This window comes from Bombus pyrosoma, linkage group LG13, assembly GCF_014825855.1.
Source record: "Bombus pyrosoma isolate SC7728 linkage group LG13, ASM1482585v1, whole genome shotgun sequence".
Lineage (NCBI taxonomy): Eukaryota > Metazoa > Arthropoda > Insecta > Hymenoptera > Apidae > Bombus > Bombus pyrosoma.
In genome coordinates, this window is record NC_057782.1 from 1,897,200 (window position 1) to 1,922,169 (window position 24,970).

At 32.5% G+C, this 24,970-nt stretch overlaps 2 protein-coding genes across 6 annotated transcripts in view; one reads left to right on the forward strand and one right to left on the reverse strand.

The window, feature by feature from the left end:
* LOC122574415 (endocuticle structural glycoprotein ABD-4-like) overlaps positions 1–23,224 on the forward strand; it is a 61,634-nt gene extending 38,410 nt beyond the window's left edge. Inside the window, exons 6-7 of one of the 4 annotated variants that reach the window (XR_006319035.1) lie at positions 14,425–14,500; positions 22,152–23,224. The gene's annotated coding sequence lies outside the window, so the exon portion shown is untranslated. Of the gene's footprint in view, positions 1–14,424; positions 18,211–19,749 lie in introns of those variants that run through there. The other 3 variants (XR_006319036.1, XR_006319037.1, XR_006319034.1) reach the window with 3 other exon arrangements.
* Positions 1–23,501, reverse strand: part of LOC122574414 — a 34,715-nt gene extending 11,214 nt beyond the window's left edge. Inside the window, exons 1-2 of one of the 2 annotated variants that reach the window (XM_043742001.1) lie at positions 23,352–23,501; positions 1,657–1,916 (exon numbers count right to left, since the gene is read on the reverse strand). In XM_043742001.1, the coding sequence (XP_043597936.1) occupies positions 1,657–1,916; positions 23,352–23,375 (284 nt within the window). In that variant the 5' untranslated portion in view covers positions 23,376–23,501. Of the gene's footprint in view, positions 1–1,656; positions 1,917–18,217; positions 18,847–23,351 lie in introns of those variants that run through there. The other variant, XM_043742000.1, reaches the window with a different exon arrangement.
* Between the last annotated feature and the right edge of the window lie 1,469 nt (positions 23,502–24,970).

Consider the following 24,970-nt stretch of genomic DNA (forward strand, 5'->3'; position numbering starts at 1 on the left):
AAATACCTAGGACTCCACATAGATACACAACTCACATGAAAACAGCATATCAAATCAATAACAGACAAAATACAGACAACAAGGAGACAAATGCACTGGCTAACAAGTCGAAAATCCAAACTAAGCATAGAAAATAAACTTAAAATATATAAAACAATTATAAAACCAATCTGGACATACGGAATACCACTATGGGGGATAGCAGCAAAGAGCCATATAAACAAAATAGAGACATTACAATCAAAAATTCTGAGAACAATAGTAAACGCCCCATGGTACGTTAGAAACGAGGATATACGGAAGGACCTGGGAATACCAACGGTCAAGGAGGAGATCACCAGATACGCGGAAAGATACAGAGAAAGAATAACAACACACCCAAACAGGCTGGCTACGGAAACGATCAACGCAAGAATAGAAAGAAGACTAAAAAGGAAACACCCAGCTGATCTCATAAAGGATATAAACTAAAAAACGCGAAGATGGCACCCCGCTGGGGGTAACCGTCCACATGCTATTCAATCATATGTTATAACATTTTACCTAATGTCCCACTGGACAAATTGTAAAATTAAAAATAAACAATATAATAAAAAAAAAAAGATTCTTTTATCATGTTGCGTCATTGTGTGGGATGAAAGTTGAATATCTCGTAAAAGTGGAATAGAAACTTTTGGTAGAACTTTCAAGGACACTGATAATAATAACAGAGAGATGATAGAAAATGTCACTGTGTGCTAGAAGACTTGGTAAACCTTGCCCGTAATATTCAAAGGTACGTGAGCTGAGTCAACGCATGCCTTAAAAGATCTTATGCGTGCTCCTCGATTGAGGAGCTTTCTCTTACCATAAACGTCTCTATGGAAGGTTCTGCGAACTATAACGGAAAGGTTCCACTCGATAACCCACTTCTCTAGTATTTTTTGTAATATGGCCAAGAGCATGAATGAATTATTCCCACTCTTCTTTTAATACATATCTTTTCCGGTTTCAAGAGCGAGCATTATTAGCTCCAACAAAATAAATCGGTAAACAGTATCAGCGATTTCATTTTAAATAACGTTGACGCTTCTTCTCAGATTTATATCTCGGTCGATATATCGAATTATCGCGTAGAGTCTCTTCATTCATTAAATTCTACGGAGATGCCAATTTATTCTTTAAAGTCGAAGATAGTGACAGATAGTAGCAAAGTAAATCCATCAAAACGATACGATGTAAATACACAATCTGAACAAGTGTAGTGTAACAGAGACGACAGTTTTGACAGATTGCTGTTGGAGCAAAAATCATGATACGTCGGATTTCAATGACTTCATCGGATCTACCATTCTAATGTAAACGGTGGCAGTTCCTTATTAGACTTTGTTACGCTATGACTATTAATAAGACGCAAGGTCAAACATTCAAAGGTGGCAGTTATACGTATCCTGTCCCCGTGTTTGTTCCGATAACAACCTGTACTCGCTTGTTCCGAGTGACAACACTATTAACGTAGCGTAAGGAGGCTCTGGGTCAGGTGTGAATGAAACGTGCCAACGACCATTTTTATATAAAATTAATCCCATTATCGTACTGCGGGGAGTAATAGAAAAATTCCACGTAACATAATATACGTATGTTTAGACATGCGCGTTTTATAATTATCTGCGTTACCTGAGAATCCGAAATCCGTTATCGTCAGCTATGTAATCCTTAAGTCGTAAATATCCAAGAGGGTCTAGCCAGCCTTCTGTGCCGATAACTGTACCATCCAATAATCTTTTCTCCTTCCTGTATTGTCCATTTAGTGTTTGGAAACGAAAGTACCTTTCAGGTCCTTCGTCGGTTTGAATGTGATATTGCGTATTTGGATCAACGTTCCAACCACTTTTTTCAGCTTCTATTTCACTCGTAGACAAGCACAAGATGGAAACCTGAAACGATCGAAAAATAACAATTGTTTTCCCGTGAATTGTAAATTTTATTTTATGCTATGTCGATAAGTAAACAGAGAAATACAGTAAGGTAACACGTCTTATACGAAGAATATAAGAAAGTTGTATAAGATGATTTCAATATTTTCAAGGTTTTATTAGAAAATGAAAAATATAGCGTTTTATTCTTCATTGAAATCATAGAGCGAGTGATGAATCGTTTAATCGTTAGTCGTTTAATAAACAATCTGATACACTGTTTGAACAAAAATTTAAAATATTATTGTAATTTGTGTCTACAAAATACAACAATGAATCAGGATTAATAAATTCAAAAGGTGTTTAAAGAATCTTCTCTATCACATTTGGGATACATTTCGTTTACTGTGTATTTTATATAGTGTTCTGAACAGTTTGGAAATTAGTGTTCGTCATGAGCTTGAATGATGTTTGAGTTAACACCATAAATATTGATTAAAAATATGGTACCTCGATTGCATACAGTCAACGCCATTGTCAATATTTCTATTATTTGTTTAATAAACAATCTGATGCACTGTTCGAACAAAAATTTAAGATATTATTGTAATTTGTGCCTACACAATACAACAATGAATCAGGATTAATAAATTCAAAAGGTTCTTAAATACTGTGTATTTTATATAGTGTTCTGAACAATTTGGAAATTAGTGTTCGTCATGAGCTTGAATGTTGTTCGAGTTAACACCATAAATATTGATTAAAAATATGGTACCTCGATTGCATACAGTCAACACCATTGTCAATATTTCTATTATTTACTGATATTGATATTTTGTTTAATTTCGACTTTAGCGTTTTGTATTTAATTTGCAACTAAAGGACTCTGTATTGCGAGAGCCTGCAGGATAGGATTACTTAATTAGTAACGCGAAGTAATAACATATTTAATTGTATTTTAATTTACGTAGCATTAATATATGACGCAGATATAATGTTCAGATTGACACAGTAGAATTTTATTCCTGTCGTTTTGAGTGTGCGTTATTTGCGATTATGTTATTGTTGTTGGCGCGTTGATCACGTCGCAGGAAAAAGAATTTCAACGTATTTCAGCACAGAACTGTGGCGCTTAGTCACCAAACCAGTAGACGATCATGAACAATCCTCCAATATGAATTAATCCTTTAATATGAATTGCGTGATCAATAACGTGATTAATAATATTCTCAATACTGTGTGATCATCTTTAAAATAGTTAGAAATAGAAAGAAACGTTGTGTTGGAAAAAGAAGTATATTCTGGAATTTATTCTACACATCTTTATGCATCCGAGTATCAGATATTTTTCAAATTGCCATTTGCTGCGAGAAGATACTAAGATTTTGATTGTATTAATCGATAACCAGTGGCGATAATAATTCCATTCTTTACAAAATGGTATTAAAATATTTATTTGCAACGGCTTGATTGCAATGTAACATGGAAAATTGTACTCAATTCTATTTCTATCGATACAAAATGATAGTATTCAAGAGTTTAGTCTGAGATATGCATCCCCCTTAGCGCTAAATTCAACAGTCAGGGAATCTGGACGGGAGGGGGTGCAACAGAAAGTAATTCACCCGAGGTTCCTGGAGCACCCCCCTGTCATACGCGTAGGATGGCCAACGTGGAGTCCGACACTATTCTGCTGCTGCCGTTATTAGCGGCAGCGGAGTGTCCATGAGGATTACTCCACGTGCAAAAAAAAAGAAAAAGTCTGAGATATACATATATAAAATACTTGTTTTTCTCATTTTTAATAAAAGCTTGCAAATTTTTATTACATGTCATTACTTTAACACGTTGACTGCCATGACACCCGTGTTCGGGTGTCAGCAAAGTTTCTGGTCAGGCCACGAAACCCATATTCGGGTGTCGCTTATTTGACTACTTGCGAAGGATCGTCGTAGGTGTTTGAAAAGATATTCCATAATAATAAAACTGTTGAATTGTTATAAAAGTAATACGAAAATGCTTTATTAAAAAAATTATTTAGAATGTAAAACATTAAAGCATTCTATACATAGCTGAGGTTGGTCGGGACAATTTGGACAATAAGTTGTTGTTTTCTTCAAATTCTTTCGTGCCTTTATTCGGTCCATTCGACGTCTTTTATTTGCATAACATAGTTTGCATGCGCGTCTAATGCTTCTTCCGCAATCATAAGCCTCGTAAAAGCTTTCTTTTTCACTGCTATCTGACTCGCTAAGAAATAAGTTTTCAATTTTTCTTTTCGACATTGCAACGAATTAGGGCAGAGATTTTAAATTGTACCGTTCGCTGTTCGGCCAAGATTTAAACTGATTTTGTAGAAAGTGGAGAAATGAGAAACAAATGCGAAGGAATTGAAACAAAAGAAACGAGAGGTAAGACCACCGGATGAGCGACTCGCATTATGAAAATATCGATGGGAGCAGCGAGCAGAGAACGCTTGGCCTGCTGCACGCGTGGTCTGACTATTTTTGAAAACACGCGTGGCAGTCAACGTGTTAAAACAGCAAAGAAGTTCAATGTCACAATACGAAAAGACTAATTAAAAAATAAAAGAATCCAAGAATCCTATAAGCAGTATTGCGAATCAATACATTGATATAAATAGTAGACAAATACAGATAAAGCTGAATAAATGAAATGAAAGATGGTACAACTGTCTATAGGGACTGGAGAGCTAAAGTTATTAATTTACAAATTATAGTAGTTTGAAATTTGCAAAGTTATTTCAATGTTTACGCTATAATAAGTATGAGAATCATTCGCTGGTGTAGTCTAATCACCTGTCTTCGTGTTGCATAACTTATATTTCGTTTGTATTTGTAACAAAACACGTTGGCAGAAACCTACATATTTAAAAGCAAACTTTCTCGCATTATTACTGCCTTGAATATACAAGATTTTTTTTATTATTTATTTAAATTTTACAATTTGTCCAGTAGGATATTTGGTAAAATATTATAGCTGTAAACATTTGGTAAAATATAGCACGTGGATGGTTACCCCCAGCGGGACTCCATCTTCCAGGTTGTTTATTATATTTCTATTGTGAGGTCTGCAGGATGATATACAAGATATGTAAGAAATATTACAAATTCGAAGAATATGGATAATGTATATATGTTTTGTTTGTGTAAAACAAAAGGCAGAGAGGTTAATGTTTATATAGATTAGGTAGATATATAGGTTTATAGTGTTTACTGTACGGTCATTGTAATTCCGGGGGCAAATTAGCTTATGTAATCGAAGGTTATCTGAAGGTCATATCTTCCGAGATTTTACTGATAATACAACTGTTTTAAACAGGATGATTTATTTTTTTCTCCTCGCTAAAAAGATAAGATCAAAACGTATCTACTCATGGCCTACGCCACAACCCTCAAATGATTTGGGTCGAAAATTTCGCAAGCGAATGCTGGAAGTGGAAGGTCGTGTCTATAAGCGTATCGAGTTTGAGGACAATACTTTCATATACAAGTAAGACATCTTATGTTCATTACGTTCGTACTATCATTATTAATAATCCTCAATCCCAAATGTTGAAATGGATTTCTGAATAACAACATTTCCAAGTCCATGGTTTTCATCTTTAACTTTGATTTTTTCGTTTTTTTCGCAACACCATTTTCTGTCCACTGATTCCAAGAATATTAAATTTATTTTTATGGTTAAAGATTAAATCGTTTTAACAGATATCACTTTTTAGGATGAATTTTCTAGACTTTAAACATATTGTGTCTTTCCTTTCTATTAGTTTCGCTTGTAGTTTTATTCCTGTAACTTCGCTATAGCTGATTTCTTCTAATGCCAACCGTGTAGTGGATGCTGTAACAGATCGACGGATAATTATAATGTACTTAATGTACGATCTTGTTTTATATTTCTTATAATCTTTTTTCTGTTATACACGTCTAAAATGTATAACTGTCCTTTTCGGGGGTTCGTACTGTTGCACTACTATAGGCATTTTGCCTATTCGGCAAAAACAGTACCAGAGAAAAGTCCGTTTATAAAGACGATACTGCAATTCATCCAACTCTTGGTAGTTGCGGATTTAATAGGTAAGTGTATTGTTAAGGAGTGTCCCGGCAGTAATTCGAAAGAGGCCCCGGAACACTTCTGCCAAACGTCGGGATGGCCACCGTGGGGTTTTGGTCGGTTTAAGTCCGACACTACCCCGTCGCCTTCCAGAGGGCGACGGGGTGTCCGCGAGGATCTCCCCACGTAAAAAAAAAATGTAAGTGTATTGTTGATTTAGCTCCGGTTCGAGTATACACTCATTATCCTGGGACAGATATATAGAGGGTGGTTGGTAACTGGTGGTACAAGCGGAAAGGAGGTGATTCTACGCGAAAAAAGAAGTCGAAAATATAGGATAAAAATTTTTCGTTTGAGGCTTTGTTTTCGAGAAAATCGACTTTGAATTTTCGATCGGTACGCGTGCACTTTATCGCGTCTCGTTATAACGGATCTCACTGTAGATCGTTGTCTCGATGGATATTATCGCAATTTAAGTATGTTTTTGCCGTAACGGAAGATTAGGAATACATAATGGAATAATATGAAGTAATCATAAAGTTTATTATTACAAAAATTGCTGAAAATGTTGCCCATTCTACCGAACACGTAGTTCTGCTCTTCTAATTAAATTTCTATGAACACTTTCTAACGTATTCGATTGTTTTAAAGTATGAAAGGCTACAATAATCTTTTCTTTCAACTGCTCGCAACTTGACAATTGATTTAATATGGCTCCATAAATAAAAGTCAAGCGGAGTTAAATCAGGAGAGCATGGTGGCCAAGCTATTGTTCCAACACGACCAATCCAGCCTTGGTAATGTTGGTTAAAAAAGTATATATATACAAATATATCTAGATATTCTACAGGGTCGTCTGTTTTAATCTTTCAATACTATTACCTACGCTTACTTATGTTAAAAAGATAGTAATTTCTCTGTATGATTTATTTTTTGTGTCGTGGAGAATTAAAAATAGGTAGATATACATATGTTAAAATAAGTGTTACTCTTTCATCTCAAATGGATTCAGTGGATTGATTCTCGACTTTCGGAAGCTTGGCATAATACACACGAATTACGATACTTCCAATGGCGAAACTAAATAGGAAGAATTTCTGGCTCTCGGCCAATATGATTTTTCCTTCGAACGAAATTATATTCTAATTTTATATTGATATAATATATTATATTCTAGTCTTTTTTTAATATAGAAGGCAATCTCCAATGTTCCAACGATCTATTGTTCAAAAGTTATGAATAAACTTTTAGTTTTCCGTACACTACATCTACTTTTTTGAAAAATGTGATACATGTACACACATGTAGCACTTGAACAAACTAAGTGAGGAATACTGTTTTGATACGTCTGTAGTGTTCGAAGTTTGAAGATGAACTGTTCACTCCCAGTGCAAGAGTGGCTTTGGGTGATGTTCCTGTCGTGGAAGGGAGGAAAGTTCGTGGTGGGTGTGTTTCAAGTCTGTTCCTAACTGCTAATATGGATTTTTCTCGTGTGATCCTGAAGTACCTGGACTGTACAATAGTCCCACAGTTTATGATGGGTCCGCGTCGACTCTTGACGGTCGACATGCCCAAGGATCGCGTCTGGTTCCTATAAAGCGTCCCGGTAATTAATAGGCGGCCACTCCAAATCCCGAACAACTTTTATACATCGATATTGAGACCTTAGGGGTTAACCCTTAGAGTGCTGAATACTCGGAGCCTATGCCATCCGTACGGACGGCATGCTGCCAGCGCTGACGATCGCTGTGGACTGAATACTTTTTCGCTATACTGAACTCTGTTGATTGACTATTCAAAGCGCAAATCGTAATAAGTTATAGTAATTCTTTTGCACGAGATTAAATGATTCAAGAGCGTTATCTTTTAGTATTAATTATTTATTATAAACATAGAAATTTACAATAAACTAGAATTTTGGTAGTAAACTTGAAAACAATAAACTAGAAAACCAAATTTAGTAAATATAACACAAGTTAATAATTCAATTGTGCGTGAAAAATTTCAAAACAATCATCGATACATAATCCGATATCGCATTTTCTGTTGTTCCTTCTCTTATTTTTCACACAAACAACACATTTTCTTCTTGATAATTGTGTTGTGCCGGCACGATTATTCTACCAAATGTCCAAATTGGACAAATTGTGAATGCAAAGTATTAAATAAAAAAAAAAAAAGAAAAGGCAGTTTCTTCGAACGCGGCATTAACATTGAAATGCGTTTATATTTATCTCACACGAACGTAATAGTATTACTTCTGCGTAGGTGCTCGGAAAAATTGACAAACGCATATATGCGTCCTTAGTCCACAGCGATGGCTTTCGCCAGACGCATATATGCATCCATAGCACTCTAAGGGTTAATAATGTAGAAATATATTCAACAATGGTGAGTTTACCAATATATAATTGAGAAAAGATATTTCATTTGAAGAAGTATTACTTATACCAGCATGACGCAATAACGTGATCTACAGATTCTAAATTTTGTATGTAGATAATCTTGTTGAAGGTCACCGGTTTTAAGAAAACTCTACATCTGGTCTTTTTAGCTTTCTAAAGCACGGAAGCCATCAACAGCGTATAGACAAAAGACTGCGACGAAGGCAGACCATAAACAGTCGACAGGCGACGTTGGCTTCGGGCTTTTTTCCAGTTATAGAGTAACACTGCTAGCGTGGGGATCTGAACCAGCTCATATTATTATTTCATTCTTGTAATTTTCACTTCCGTATTTCAAATATATTTTGCTACCTTATAATTTATCCACGCGTCTTTCTCATTATACATCTAATAACCTCAACAAATCTATCTTAGATTTTGAAGAAGTCGGACAAATCAAAGTAACATACATTTATGATAAAAAGCTATCATTGCTTTATTCTTTCCCAATATGATGGAGTTTATTTTCTTCATCATAAAACAAATACTTCAAAATTAACGTATTTGTCTTTCTTTTTTATGACACATTTTTTATAACGGTTTCACGAAGGATATACCCTATCAAACACGAAGATGGTACCCTATATTTTACCAAATATTTAAGCTATAATATTTTACCAAATGTCCTACTGGACAAATTGTAAAATTTAAATAAATAATAAAAAAAAATGTATAACGGTTGTATTTGTTCCAAATTCACTATAAGATTGGTACAAATAAGTACGTATACGCATGATTCCACTTATAAGAAGTAAATGTTTGTAATATATTTTGATATAAAAATTCTTTTTTTATGATGATAAATATATAGGAATACACAAAGTATCTTTTACATTGATTTTGCTATTATATAAAAGTTGGCATATTTACCCTAAGAATAAATGTAAAAGTGCATTAAAATCATTTGCTTTTTTAGATAACCTATGGCTGTTTCAGAAATCAAATTTTCCCAATTTTCTATTCAAAAGACCAATAAATTGGACATAATCGTTACATTGTATTGTGCTATAAAAGAACTGTTCCTTTCCGATAATTTTCATGGCACGCTAATGTTTATCGTTACTTTTGCTCAATTATTATTTTTTACTCTTCTCGAATATCAGACTATATAATTTTGCTGAATAAGCGCTCTGCATAATTCTCAAAATTACAATTTCATCAGTATATATTATTATTAAGAAAATATGGAAGCTGCAAGTGGCAATTAAGTGACATTATAACCATGGTATTATTCCAGTATATAGTTATACTTTTATAACTGCTCTGTTATGTCTCGATTGAATGACTATTGGTTTCCTATTCGTTATGTCGCGTTCACACTATTGCTTGCGAGCTGTTGTGAACAGCTGTGTGGATACGATGTTAGAATGTGCAATATCATGTTGCGAAAGGATTATAATGAGATCTGCACATGCAGCGCAATATAATCGAAAGTAAAACAATTACAAAAGCTATAGTAGCTGAAATTGTTATATATATATAGTTTACAAAATTATTCTAACAATTACGAGATTCGAGATAAAATAGGGAATCATAATTTGATCTCAATAATAAGAAAATATGTTTCAAATAAGAATTTCAAATCAATTTATAACATTATTTTGGTGATGACGATGACAAGATGCTTCGGGGATACCACTTTTTTTATTGAACAAAATATTCTGTCGTTCGAAAAATAAATATAATAATATATCAATCATAATTTATAATAAAAAATCATGTCTTTGTATAAATATGTGAATGCGCATTTATTTATTGTGAATTATTAGAGATGGAAATAAATTTTCATTTCTCCGACGACATGCACAAGTTAAATTATGGCACAACATTTTGCAATCTTGTGTTCTTTGAAAACATATAATGTCGATTTGAATGACTCGTTTTCGTATTTTGTATCTTGCCTTATCGTATTCCTACAAGATTAGAAGAAGCCTACCTCTATTATTATAAAACTGAAATATAATAAAATATATTTACACTGGAAGAATTATTTTTATGCTTCGCTTTAGATGTCGCTATAAGGTACGATTGATTAAAATTGTAATTTACTTTCAGTGGGATGGAAGATATTTTTAATATATAAACGTTATGAGACAAATGCGAAGAGCTGCGTGTGCAATTATATTCGATTCTTTTTGTAACGTACTTCTAGAAATGTACTTCTAACAGCAAAATTATCTTTAATGTCGTATACACAGATTGTTAATGATAAAACAAGGCAGTATAAAGAATAGTGAGATCTGCAGTATTGGGGACAACGGAAGCAAGGGAAAGGTGACGGAGAAAATAACTGACAGGGATCGTACAGACAATGCTTTACTAACAGTAATTTAGCGGTTTCAACGCTTGCTTTAGGTGCCACTATAAGATATGATTGGTTAAAATTGTAATTTGCTTTCAGTGGAACGCAATATACATCCGTTTATAATAAGGAAAATTGTCAGTTTATACACATTTAGTATCTGTCAAAAGTTTGAGACCAAATTATATCGGTTTTTTTTTATTTATTGTTTGTTTACATTTTACAATTTGTCCATTAGGACATTTGGTAAAATATTACAATTTAAGTTTTGATAAAATATAGCATGTGGATGGTTACCCCCAGCGAAGACTCCATCTTCCAGGTTGTTTATTGTTCTATTGTGAGGTCTGCAGGATGCTTCTTCTTCAGTCTTCTTTCTATTATTGTTTTATTCGTTTCAACAACCAGCTGATGTGGGTGTGTTGCGAATCTTTCTTTATACTTTTTTGCATATCTGGCGATTTCCTCTTTTACTGTTGGAATTTTTTAATCTTTTCGTATGTCTTCATTTCTCACGTACCATGGAGCGTTAACTATTGTCCTTAAGGTTTTTGCTTCCTCTGTTTCTATTTTATTTATGTGACTCATTGCTGCCGTCCCCCATAGTGGGACTCCGTATGTCCAGATTGATTTGATTATTGTTTTGTATATATTTAGTTTATTCATTATGTTTAATTTAGATTTTCTATTGATTAACCAGTACACCTGCTTCATTTTTTCACGTATTCTGTTTGTTATTGATTTTATGTGATGCTTCCATGTAAGGCGTGTGTCTAATTGTATTCCTAGATATTTGACATACTTTGTTTGTGCTATGTGGGCGCCATTTAGTTGGATGTCTGGTGTTTTTCCTTTTCTAAGCATAAATGTTATGTGATTGCACTTACTGGTGTTCGCTTTTATTTGTTTGCTTTGCAGCCACTTTTCTATTTTTGTAATGTGTTCTTGTAATAGTGCGGCAGCCGTTTCTGCATTTCTGTGTCGAGTTAGTAAGACCGTATCGTCCGCGAACGTTAGAGTTTTGCTGTTGACAGTTGTTGGTATGTCTGCTGTATAGAGTGTGTATAATATTGGTCCTAGGACGCTTCCTTGCTGTACTCCTGCCTTGATATCCTTAATTTCAGAATATGCGTCATTTATTTTTACTACAAAGGTTCTATTGTTTAAGTAAGATTTAAGTAATTTGTAGATTTGTTCTGGAAATTGCTTTTTCATAGTTTGAAGAAGTTTTTCATGGTTAACTTTGTCAAATGCTTTTTCAATGTCAATAAATAGTGCCGTGCAATATTGTTTTGTTTCCAATGCCTGTAAAATTTCATTGACGAGTCTATGCATTTGTTCTATTGTAAATTATATCGGTGAAACGGTATATTTTATGAACCTAATTAAGAAAAAATACGAAATACAAATTCGCGCCATGATCTATTAAGAGAATTAGTAACGCGTTTACTGGAACAAGAGGAAATATAAATGAGTTGCACAAAGTAATAAATTCTACTTTCGATCGTTGTCAATCTTGTATTGTCTTATCTTAAGGACAATAGTTAACGCTCCATGGTACGTGAGAAATGAAGACATACGAAAAGATTAAAAAATTCCAACAGTAAAAGAGGAAATCGCCAGATATGCAAAAAAGTATAAAGAAAGACTCGCAACACACCGAAATCAGCTGGTTGCTGAAACGAATAAAACAATAATAGAAAGAAGACTGAGGAAGAAGCATCCTGCAGACCTCATAATAGAACAATAAACAACCTGGAAGATAGAGTCCCGCTCGGGGTAACCATCCACATGCTATATTTTATCAAATATTAAACTATAATATTTTACCAAATGTCCTACTGGACAAATTGTAAAATGTAAACAAATAATAAATAAATAAAAAAAAGAAAAATCTTGTATTGTCAAAGGCAATGAGTATTTTGAGATACTGGCGACAACGTATCAGTTACCTCTAGAAGTGCTAAGAATGTTACGCTATCTTTGACGATCTTAGACAATAAACATGGATCATATATGCAAGTAGATTAGAGAAAAATATATATTGTTGATTTGTTGCTACACTGTATCGCAGAAATCGCAAGTCCGTTACCATTCCCATCGTGTTTTTGTCATAAAAGTCATTTTCTAATGAGGTTTTAAATAATCTGCTTTACGCTTTTTTAATTCCTTTGTCCCACAGAGTATACCAACAAAGTTTTGCCGTTAGAATCTAGGACACTCTTGATTCCAACTATTTATTAATGAAGCTCTTCTTAATTTTTCAATATCATATAACCAAACACTTTTTACAGCTACTGTATGCAATTTGTAAATTTATGAAACTTTATAAATAATATACACTTTGTACGTTTTGCAAGCATTGCTTAAGAATCTAAACATATAAAAATTAATATTTGAATTAAACGAATTAATGATTAATTTGCAAGAAAAATATGACTAATAATTTCGAAGAGACAATTTGCTTTACATTACAATATACGTTACTTGTTAATAATACTCATTGTGTATTATTGGACGTTGTATGTACGTAATTAGATCAATTTTAGTTCTATACTCAAATGTGTGTCACAGCAATAATCCTATTCATTAATAAAATTGACATTCATCGAGAGTCCATTCGTTTTCCATATTCAATTACGACCTTCGCAATTTCAACTTGACATGCATAACACGTTGCATTAATTATTAGTGCATTTTACTCAACAACGTTTTACCATACGTTCTAAGAATATAAGCGCGCCAAGTTGTCTCTTTTATACGCTACATACCAAATATGGGTAACTTTTAATACCAAAGCAGTATTTTATTATGCTTATTTTATGGGAAAATGCAAAAATATTAGGCATTATAATTGCAAATATTTTTATATGTTTATTTGCGCTCTCAATTACATTAATGTATTACTTAATTTTATTAAATATTATCGTGATATAAATTTTTATAAATACATTTTCTTACACAACCGGTATAAATAATTTTTTAATATTAATTTAATTAATAAAGATTAAGGAAAAAATCTGTCGATATATTAAACGTCTCAATTGCAAGGAATTAAAAATAAAATATAAGAAACATTGAGAAACATGTTTCCCAAAATTCATGACTTTCAAATTGTAAACACTATGCATAAGAGACGACATATTATAATAGGACGAGAAGAAATATTATTGCAAACACTATAATTACTATTGTGTATTAAAATAACGAGTAATGGTTGATGCATGTAATATAATACTTAAAGGCTCAAGTTCAAAAGTATTTATTGCTTTTACTTATTCGCGATTTATATAAGACAGGAGAAATGTACAAATTTTTAGTTATATAATATTAAAGAACGATAATATTTGTAAATTACAAGAAACTCTAAACTTTGGGAAAGAAGATATACATGTACGTAGATATACATATATCGTGCATACACAGGAGGCCAAAATTATCTCTGCCACCCTCAACTTGTAATAGCTCTCCTATTTGTCACGTTTCAAAAATTTTTTCCAGAGAAAGTTATTGTATTTCAGGGGATGAATTAAGCTCTGAAGGTAAAAATCATCTGAAAGTCGTATGTCCTGAGATTTTGTTAGTAGTAATGTTTTTTTTAATGGAACGAATCATTTTTTCGTTTACCATTAAAAATAATCAGAGCAAAACGTATGCCACTATGTCCCATAACATTGAAATGACGAAAATTTCTTTCATTTTGTTTCAGTAATTCATCTTCCTTGAACTTGTACCTCAACGAATTGCTTGCGGAATTAGTGGCCCAAATTATTTCAAGTGATATGGTATGGGACATCGTATTTAATCGTAAACCAAAAAATTGACCGTATCGTTTAAATGACATTACTGCTAGTAAAATCTCAGAAAATATGACCTTGAAATGACATTCATTCTTATAGCTTAATTTTCCTTCTGAAATGCATGTACAATAACTTTCTCTTGAAACATTTTTCTGTATCGTGACAAAAAAGAGAGCAATTAAGGTTGGCAGAGTTAGGTGAGATCCCCTGTATATGTATATGTATTTATAATGTTCTTTCTTCCTTACCAGCCAGTTTTTCACGGTCTATAAACACATGTATGTTCAACCAAACTCTGTTTACATGGGAGCGAATGTTGTGTGAAAATTTGTGTTATGTAGATATTATTGGGTAATTAAGAGTGGGAATTTATGTCATACATGACAATATGTAATATGTATTAATATAATTAGAATAATTATAATAAGATTATTATAATCGTAAGATATCTTAACATTTGCTCGATGATAATGTACCATAGTAATAAAAATGGAGCACTATGCAATGGTACAATGCATTAGAACGCGGAATTAATTAGCTGATGTTTCATTCTTGAACGCATTTAGTTTTATCAGTTGTGTAAACAAGAATAACAACTGATGTACATATGTGAGAAAATACATAAAGATTTGTAGATAACTAAGGTATTTAAAAATTAATCAAATTGCAGTTAAAGTATATCGAAAAGTAATTTGTTTTAAGTAGAATATTTATATAAATATGAGGATTCTAACAGGATTAGAAACAGCGCACTTTCACCGTTTTTGTTATTAAATATGTACTAATTATACAATGGTTGTTTCTATTTTTTTGCATGTGTTTTGGATATAAGATCAGTCTAGTAACTGGGCATATATGCTGGCCATATACAGTGACAAGCAAAAATGTAAAAAGTAACTACAAGCTGCATCTGATTAACGAAATGTAATAGTTCATTTTCATTAACATTAGCAAAAATGGACATCTCAAACCATGTTTACAGTTTTGCACTTTAACTATACTCGTCGAATTAAGGTTTCAACCTAGTATTTCGTCCACTTTCCTTTACTTTCTTTTAATGCTTTTAATCTACGAGGCGTACTGTCAATTAAATTTTTAATTATTCGTGGTTCGATATTGTACCATTCCTGTTGCGTTCTTTCCCATAATTCATGAACACCTCAAGGTGGATTATTATATTTTGCCTTCTTTTCGAAATGGACCACAAATTTTCGATCGGATTCGTATCCGGACTTTGTGCTGGCCATTTCATCGCAGAAAAATTTTGATTTTCTAGCCAGGTTTTAACTATTTTTGCGGTATGCTTAGGATTCCCGTCTTGTTGAAATACTACTACACGTTCATTATATCCAATAGAATTAACTACAGAAGGTAAATTACTTTGTAGAATGGTCAAATAATGCTCTGTTCGCATTATACCTTCGATTCGAACTAAGGGACCAACACCTGTGTGAGTAAAGCAACCCCAACACATAATGGAGCCACCTCCAAACTTCATAGGTTGTTTTATACCACCTGGTTGATCATTATTCTCGGATGAAGTCCAATACCAGGACCTTCCGTCGGATTCGAATCTGTTAATTTTTGTTTCGTCGCTCCATATAACTCTTTTCCAATCTTCGGTCGTCCATTCTTTGTAGGTGTCAACAAATTGTTTTCGTAATTTAATATTTTTGTTTGAAAGAGCTGGTTTACTTTCTTTTTCCTTCGCTCGAAAGCCAATTCTCTTTAAAGAGCGACGAATGATCCATTCGCTAGCATTTATTTCGATTTCCTGAGCAGCACTTTTTGGTGTTTTGTTACTGTCCGACCGAATACAGCGTGCGATTTCACGTGCTGCTCTATCCGAAATAAGTCGCGGTCTACCGTTTTGTGAAGAAATTGATGCACTAACATACTTTTTTCTTATTCTTGCAACTATCGTACGACTGACACCACATTTCTCTGCAATTTGCCGCAACGACAAACAAATAATACTGTTCTCTTTATCTTCATTAAGTGGCTTCATCTTGGATTAAGCACATCAAACTGAAAAGTAATCTAACGATGGCGTGAAGCAGTTGACTGCGAAACAGTGGAAAATCAGTGCTTATTGACAGTTTCGTTTCCCTGACATTTACATGCTGTCATAAACGTTTCTGACGAAACGCGCAAAACTGTGAACATTGCTTCAAAACACAATTATTATAAAATATTCTGTACATTATTAATGTTAATGAAAATAAACTATTACATTTCGTTAATCAGACGTAGCTTGTAGTTACTGTTATCTAATCTTTACCGATCGCTTGAAAAATTAGTCGTAGTATCGCCTTTTACATAAAATCGGCGGAGTGTGTTTACACTTTTGTTCGTCACAGTATGTTCCTATCCCAAATACAAAAAAATGTGAAAGAGAATTTTGCATTATTTATCGGGTTCTACCGCAGCGTATTCTTTCAGAACTGCACCGGTGCAGTTGCAAAGAGCAATTGCATTTTATTAGGTGGAACCCTGTGATTTTTTTGCCTTAGCTGATTCTTCTTAACAATCTGAATAAACAAGTATTAAAATACAATTTCAAAGAAATTAATATTTTGTCAAATTTTATACAATGTTCATCGATAATTGAAATGTCACGTCGTTGTTTATGTTTACTAACAGTGATATTAATAAGAATTCTCGTGTCATTTATGACGCCTCATGTGCAGACTTATCTAGACTTACCATCTTATTCAATTATTAACTAGTGCAATATTGAAAGTTATGTCAGTTCGCGTCAGCGTACAGTCGCGAAGATAGGTTTTGCAAGTAACGAGAAAGTGGATGTGTTTATTGTTCCCATCAAGCGCGATAACAATCCAAGTCCTGCAGCAGAGATCATCGTCGCGAATACGCCAATCGTGTACAACTGCGGCGAACATATTTTAGGAGAAGAGAACACAATTGAAAAAAGTATAGTTCGTTTGAGTAAAGAAGGAAAGATTATATACACAGCCTAGTTGTAGGTACAAAATGAGGAAAAGCGATAAAAATGATTTCGCACCGAAGATCCGACGTCTTGGACATCACGTTTAAACTTAAATCTCCTTCGGTTATTCTTGTGGGACTTTTTAAAAAATAGGAAGAGAATGAATTAAAGGAACTGTTTAAGTATCAGTGCTGATCAATATAAAGGAAAATATAAGAAAAACGATTAGATATTTTGGAAAGTTAAATAAAAGTTATATGTTTCGAAGAGTATTGGCAGGAGGAATTAATCAATACTAATGCACTAGTGTCTTTTTGTAAAAAATCGCACTGCACGATGATAGAGCTTGATAAACAATGCAAAATTCTCCTTTACAATTTTTGCCTGATTGCAATCAAAAAAACAGTTAAGTCCAGTTCAGTTACCGGACTCGTTCTGCATTTTAAATACACTGCTTATAACAAAACGCTGCTTAATCATTTGTACATGAAATATATTTTTCAACATTTTCTGCTGGTCAGAAATAAAGGTTTCGAATAATTGTTTTAATTGTATTAAACTATCCACTATAGTATATGTGCCATTAATTAAACTATACCATGAAAGTTTGTTGCGCGTACCTGATACATTAATTAGGCTACGAATACGAAATTGTATTTATGTCTTTCCTACGTGTTTTAATGTGAAGAGGCGCATTTGAGACGTGTTATATGGAAGGAAATTAATTACAAAAGTGTCAGAATGCAGCTTACCGTTAACAGGTTCAGGCAGCTCAATATCCACAAAAGCATAGTCGTTGCAATGATTATAAAACTACGGTAGAATTATATCACCATGCTGTTCTCTTTTCTTCCCCTTCTTTCTGTGTTTCTTCTTCTTTTTTTGTAAATCACGTATAAAATTGTTCAAAGCTAATGGATATTTCGTTGTCTAACGATACTTTTTGAAAGATTTTACGTTCTCAGAATTCAGTAAAGAAAAGTGAAATGACACAAGACTCTGCTATTTTTGACCAAATCGTATAAAGTATGTCATAGCTCATGTTTTCTTCGATACATAAAACTAACAAGAAACGGACATTTGATTTCAAACGTAAAGCGTTAAAATTTGAACAACATTTTCATTTTCCTTGCAGTGTAAAAATTAAAATGGAATTTTAATACATCTTTTATCTGAATTTTGTTGAATATATCTTCTACTTTGAATAGCTTGTGTGATCTATTATTATTTGTCTTTTATTATTTGCAAATGAATTTATAGATAAAAATGAAAATGAGGTAGAAAAAGGAAATCGATATATGTGTACCACAGTGAATCATCCGCACGGATTTGAACGAAGTGAGCGGAGCAGACGCGATACGGGGACTGAGACGATGTGGATGCTTTGTATTTTCAAAGCTATCGCCGACCATTCTATGGATCTCCACTCTTTCCTTTACCGTCATTCCCCTACTCTTTCGAGGAACTGGCGCGGTTTTTCCCGCATAAAATCATTTTCATCTCATTTTCTATTTATAGCTAATTTTTTACATTTTATATTTGTCACTTTTAACGAATGATCGTTATCTTATGTTTCGCATGATCGAATGTTGATTTAGTGTTTTTATATTTCATATTTGCCCGTATAAAATTTAGGATTTTTTAAATTTATAACTATTTTATAACTTATGTTCGATATTACGAATTTCGAAATACGTAGTTAATATAATTAATAAATGCCTCGCTTTCATATCACATTGCAGATTTGTAAGTACCGTAATGGCTACGTAACGCTATTCACATTTTTGAATAACTAATTTTCTATCCGTAAGTTGTTAAATGTAGGAAATTGAAGATCATCTTACGTACTTGTTACCCTGACACTGAATGACTCATTGTTCGTATCACAGGTGTAAATTGATCAATTTATTTGTTCTCTTACGTGTTAATTTATATTGTTCAACTATATATTGTATTGTGTAGCTTGCGTTATATTACTTTTCTAATGTAATGTTCATTATAATATAAAGCGTCTATCAAGGTTTAATTCGCTGTTATAAAATACTATTACGCGGTCTGTATGAATGCTCGTATAGAAACTCAAGTTTTACATTATAATTTTGTATTTGATGACGACAAAAAGTAATTGTACGATATATATCACAAGAATTGAAACGATGTACAACTATGTATGTTGAAATGACATAGTCACGTGCATCCAGGTATTACATTATATGATTGCTTTAATAGCAGTGCGTTTAGTTTAGTCAGGGTCAGATGAAGTACTATAAATATTTCTGTGCAGGAAGTTCGGATTGCCGTTGAATAAAGATCGATCATGACGTGTATAATCACCGATCGATAGACAAGCCTACCTGACATAGGTAAATAGTACTTACACTGATATTACATTTGATTTGAAAGATAAAATGACACTATGGTCAAGTGCAGAGCTGTACATGAACAACAAATGTTACAATCTCGTAATTACACGATACGGTACACATGCGACGAATCGACTCCTATTGATCCTTTTTTATTTTGAGAAAGTTCATTGTCAATGAACGCATTAATGAATTTATCACGGAGAATTTCATCTACAAAATTGTAACTTTTCGATAACAAAAAGGAACAATGTACAGTTTTCTAAATTTATGTACAACGAAGGAAAAGGATTCTTTCGTTTATAAAATTTCCAATAATGAAAGTCGAACAAGGTTATCAGAGCCACATGCAGGAAAGCCCAATTTATCTTTTTATAGCGATCAATTGGTCGAGTTTCACGATCATATTTTCTCCTTCGTTTGCATCGCTTTCACTTTTACGAGTTAAGGCTCTTGTACACGTTGAATTGGCGCAACTGTGTGCGTATATATGAAGCGTCATCTTTGTCAGTGAAACTTTTATACGTGTATCGTGTTAATGTTGCATATGTTCTAATTTTCTCTTTTTTTCTTCCATTTGAATTTTTGCTGCTACTATCTTCTTTTTTTATGGCAATGTATCACTTTATAGAAAGTACAATATTACAACTAAATAATAGGAATTTAACAAATTTTTAATTACCCTATATTTTATTAAAATAATTCATTCATCAATGATAGAAAAATATTTCTTAAATTATGCACACATTTACTGACAAATGATAACAATACGAAAGACATGCTTTGAAAGGTGAATATATAATCGAATAACTTCGATCAAATAACATATATGAAAGTCATTGTGCGTGCAACGTGTATGTTCTACCTAATAAACACGGTAAATATTCATTAACAAGGGAGATGATATCTTTACGAAAAAATCATAAAATTTGCGTGATTTTAAAAGCTGTCATTTACAGAACTCTGCATTCTTTTTGACTTGTAACGTCTCGAAATAGTCTACACGAGTGAAAACAATAGCAAGTTAAAAGTATAATTTAATGTTTATTTTATAAGCAATCTTTACGCTCCTTGATTCTTGATACTTGATAAAAATTATTATTATCGACATAATAATCCTGTCAAGCTTTTCACGAGGCGTGTAAGGATCAGCGATCAGTACTCTTTCTATTCTGTATGCCGTCTATTTATAAAGAAAACAAAAGACAACATTGAGAAAACTTCTCATTACCAGTAAGAATAAACAATTGCCAGGAAATAGATAGAATCAGAAACATAATCTCGCAATCGGTCTTTGTGCGAAAATACATATTGTACATATTGTCCAAGATTTTAATGCCCATCTCCGCGATAAATTTCAGTTTGTTAACTTTGAATATTTCGTAGTAATTAAAATAAATCCAACATATCGAATAAAGTTTCTTTATTTGAAACCTGGCTTTCTAGAAAATCGATTTTAAACGTATTTAATCAAAAATTAGTTCGAAACACGCGCACTCGATGAATTTTCAAATTTGATTTTCTCGAAAACAAGGCCTCAAATGAAAAGATTTTATTCCACGCTTTTTTCCACGAAATCTGTTTTCTGGTTGTACCACGCGTCTTGACAGATATTTTGTTCATTTTACGTATGTGCGTGAGCAATCCATAGATCTCCATCTCTTTATCGAAATTATGACAATCTCTATTAAAACTCTCTTATAATAATACGTCAAAATTCAAATACCTGTATGGAAAATATTACTTTTTCTTTCGTTTACTAATTAGATTTATTTCATATTTTATCAACGATTTTAAGAATAATAAATGTAATTCTTTACGATGGATTATAAATCGCTTTAAAATCTGTATTAATCGAAATGAAGTTTAGAAAATTGTGAAAATGTGAAAAAGGTTGAACACAAGAATGAACTTTTAATTATAAGCAGACGTAAAGTAAGATACTTGTGAATAGACAAATGCACGATTTTAATATAACGTTTACAGTTTGAAGTAATATCAGAATCGCCCACTCATGTAGCGTTTAGGATGCATCATATCGTTATTTCATCGAGATCAACCGATAAAATTATTATCTTTATACTGGCTGGATTGGAATATTTTAAAATGAATGAAAGAACAAATGTCGATATTAAGAAATAAGCATGCATAAGTGGGTATACTTCCTAATGGATGCACATTACTAAATCTCTAAATTTTTTATCATAATTCCAATGATATATGTATGTTCTAAAATTAATAGAGATACGTAGTGAAACAATATGTCGATAAGCTTTTACGTACTCAGTTTAATCAGGTTTAAACTATAGTATAATTTTCACAGATGCAATACAAATACTATGATCAGCTTAAAATCGAATGTTATTTCGATTATCGCTCGCTTTATACAGAATGTCACCGAATTGGCGGTACAAGTCGAAAAGATCTACATGAAAAGATAAGACAAGATTGTAGAGTGACATTTATTCGTAGAGAGATCCATTTTCGAGACGATCGAGTTTGGAAATCAGGTATACTTGAATATCACAAAGGATATAACCTAACAAACACGAAGATGGTACCCCGCTGGGGGTAACCATCCACATGCTATATTTTACCAAATATTTAAGCTATAATATTTTACCAAATGTCCTACTGGAAAAATTGTAAAATTTAAATAAATAATAAAAAAAGAAAACTTGAATATGGCCAATTCCCGACTGGACAAGAGTAAAATAGTCAATAGGAGGTTAATCTACGTGTGAAATAAGTTCTAGGCTAATTCTTAACTAGACATGTTCATACTCTACTTTGTTGAAAATGATCCCTTAAATGAAACAATTTTATTTTACATGCTTCGTTTATTTTCGCATTTAAAATAACCTTCACAAAGGATATAACCTAAAAAAACACGAAGATGGTACCCCGCTGGGGGCAACCATCCACATGCTATTCAATCACATGTTACAACATTTTACCTAATGTCCCACTGGACAAATTGTAAAATTAAAAAAACAAACAATAAAAAAAAAATTTAGAATAACCTGCTGATCGTTTGCTCATATTTCGGCTTGCACTACCAGCTCGGTGACACCCTGTATATCTAATTTAACGTAACTAAATAGTTAAAACTGAAAAAAGGCAAAGTATCCAATCCATACTTTACTATACACAAACGTAACTTTTTACTTACAGTTTACAAGAAACGAGAAGAAATGACTTTCGTATATTAAAATTCAGGAAAGGATATTTAAATCTAAATTGGAGAAACGACAAAAATGAATGATATTAAATCGATATTATTAAAGTGAGAAATGTATCTAACTTGAATGTATATATAAATAAACATATATAATTTCCAGGAAAAAACATACAATTTTCTTAATAATAATTAACGTTAACAATAGGGATAATTCAATTACTGTAGCGTTGTGTATGTTAAATATTAGATAGAAAGTTAAATATCAGATCTGAAACTATATTTACGTTATATTAATATTGAAACTGTGATACTTAACAAATGTTTGATATGGAAAATACTTACCACGAGTAGCAATAGCAGCAGCATCCTTTGTATTTTCACTGAATAGAATGGATATCAATGAAATATATATTAAAAATGAAATACTAATCTTAGTTGTTATTGGTAAAAGTATAGGAAACAATCCTCTCGAGTCTAATCACAATCACTTACTGATCCACCGCAGCCAAGTTGAAGTTGAATCACAGTTAAAGGCCTACGTAAATAAACCTACGTATCCGTACTTGGGAGAGCAGACCGGACCTACGCCTTCGCAATTCTCCTTTACGGATTACAATATGATTGTGTGTTTCGCATATATTCGTATTACACCGCAATACATATACGTAGTCAAACGGTACTGTACAATAGAATTTTGTTTTATTTTGTTGACTCCAATGTCACGTCGCTTATAGAGACATTATACATTTTTACATTATATTATGCATGTATATTACATTACATTACATTATACATTGGTATGCTCATTATGTCAAAATCTTCTAGTAGAAAAATATTATAAGGAGAGAGAACATTTATGTATAAGTTCTAAATTTATTTCTATTAAATGTAATCTATTAGTATCATTCTGTGAGAATGTCACAACTCATATGCCATATTCTTATACTCTCGCAATTAAACATGTGACAAATGACAGTATATAAATAAATTTCTATTCTCTTCTTTTATACAAACTTTTTACATTATTTTCTTCGATAAATGAAATGGTGTATCAGATATCACGAAACGAGCAATTCTTGTAAATTTTATTTTCAAATCGGGCCTAAGAATTTCGAAGAAATGCAGCGAATCTATCGTTTGCCAGTGCGAGAAAGCGATTTAATTGGATCTCAATTATGGGAAAATTCATTTAGGGGGTTAAATACCAGATTGATTTCTACGAACTAATAATGTATTTGTAATAAAATTAATCTAAGAGTCACATTTACAACTCGAACACAAAAGCGATTTAGGAAGCAGAAATCCGGATAATAATTTATAAACATGCAAATACAATGTCCTATTTAAGCGACAATGTTCAGGAAGAATGCTATAAGCTCAATTCTTAATAAATATTTTATTCTATAATTATATTTTGTAATTGTTATTTGGAGAATAACTTACAAGCAGAAAGATATTTATATGCAAATTTGAATTATTTCTGAATTGTTTTCTCGTGATACTGGTACACGTGTATTGCACATATTTTTACAATTTCAAATGATTAACAAGTTAAATTAGTAAGTTTTCCGGAAAGTTTTGTCATCGATATTTTTTGAAAGAACATCAATCGTTTCAATTAAAATATCTATTAACTTGCCTTCAATATTTCTACCTATCTGTCAATTAATTTATTCCATCTAAATTTTTCGTTCTTTCATTAAAGCATTCCTCCACTGCCTCCGTAATCAGTCAAACAGTTTCATAAAAATTTGATCCAACGAAAAGAAATTTGGTAAAGCAGCCTAGGATCCATTTCATTATGGAACAATTTATTGATCATACTTTTTAACACTAATTTTCTCATTTTTATCCAGCGATACTATACCATTTTTCCACATATAGTTTAATGTTTAACGATACATACATGTATGCATGTATATAGCATAGTACTTCAATTTAATATCTTTCCTCTTTGTGTA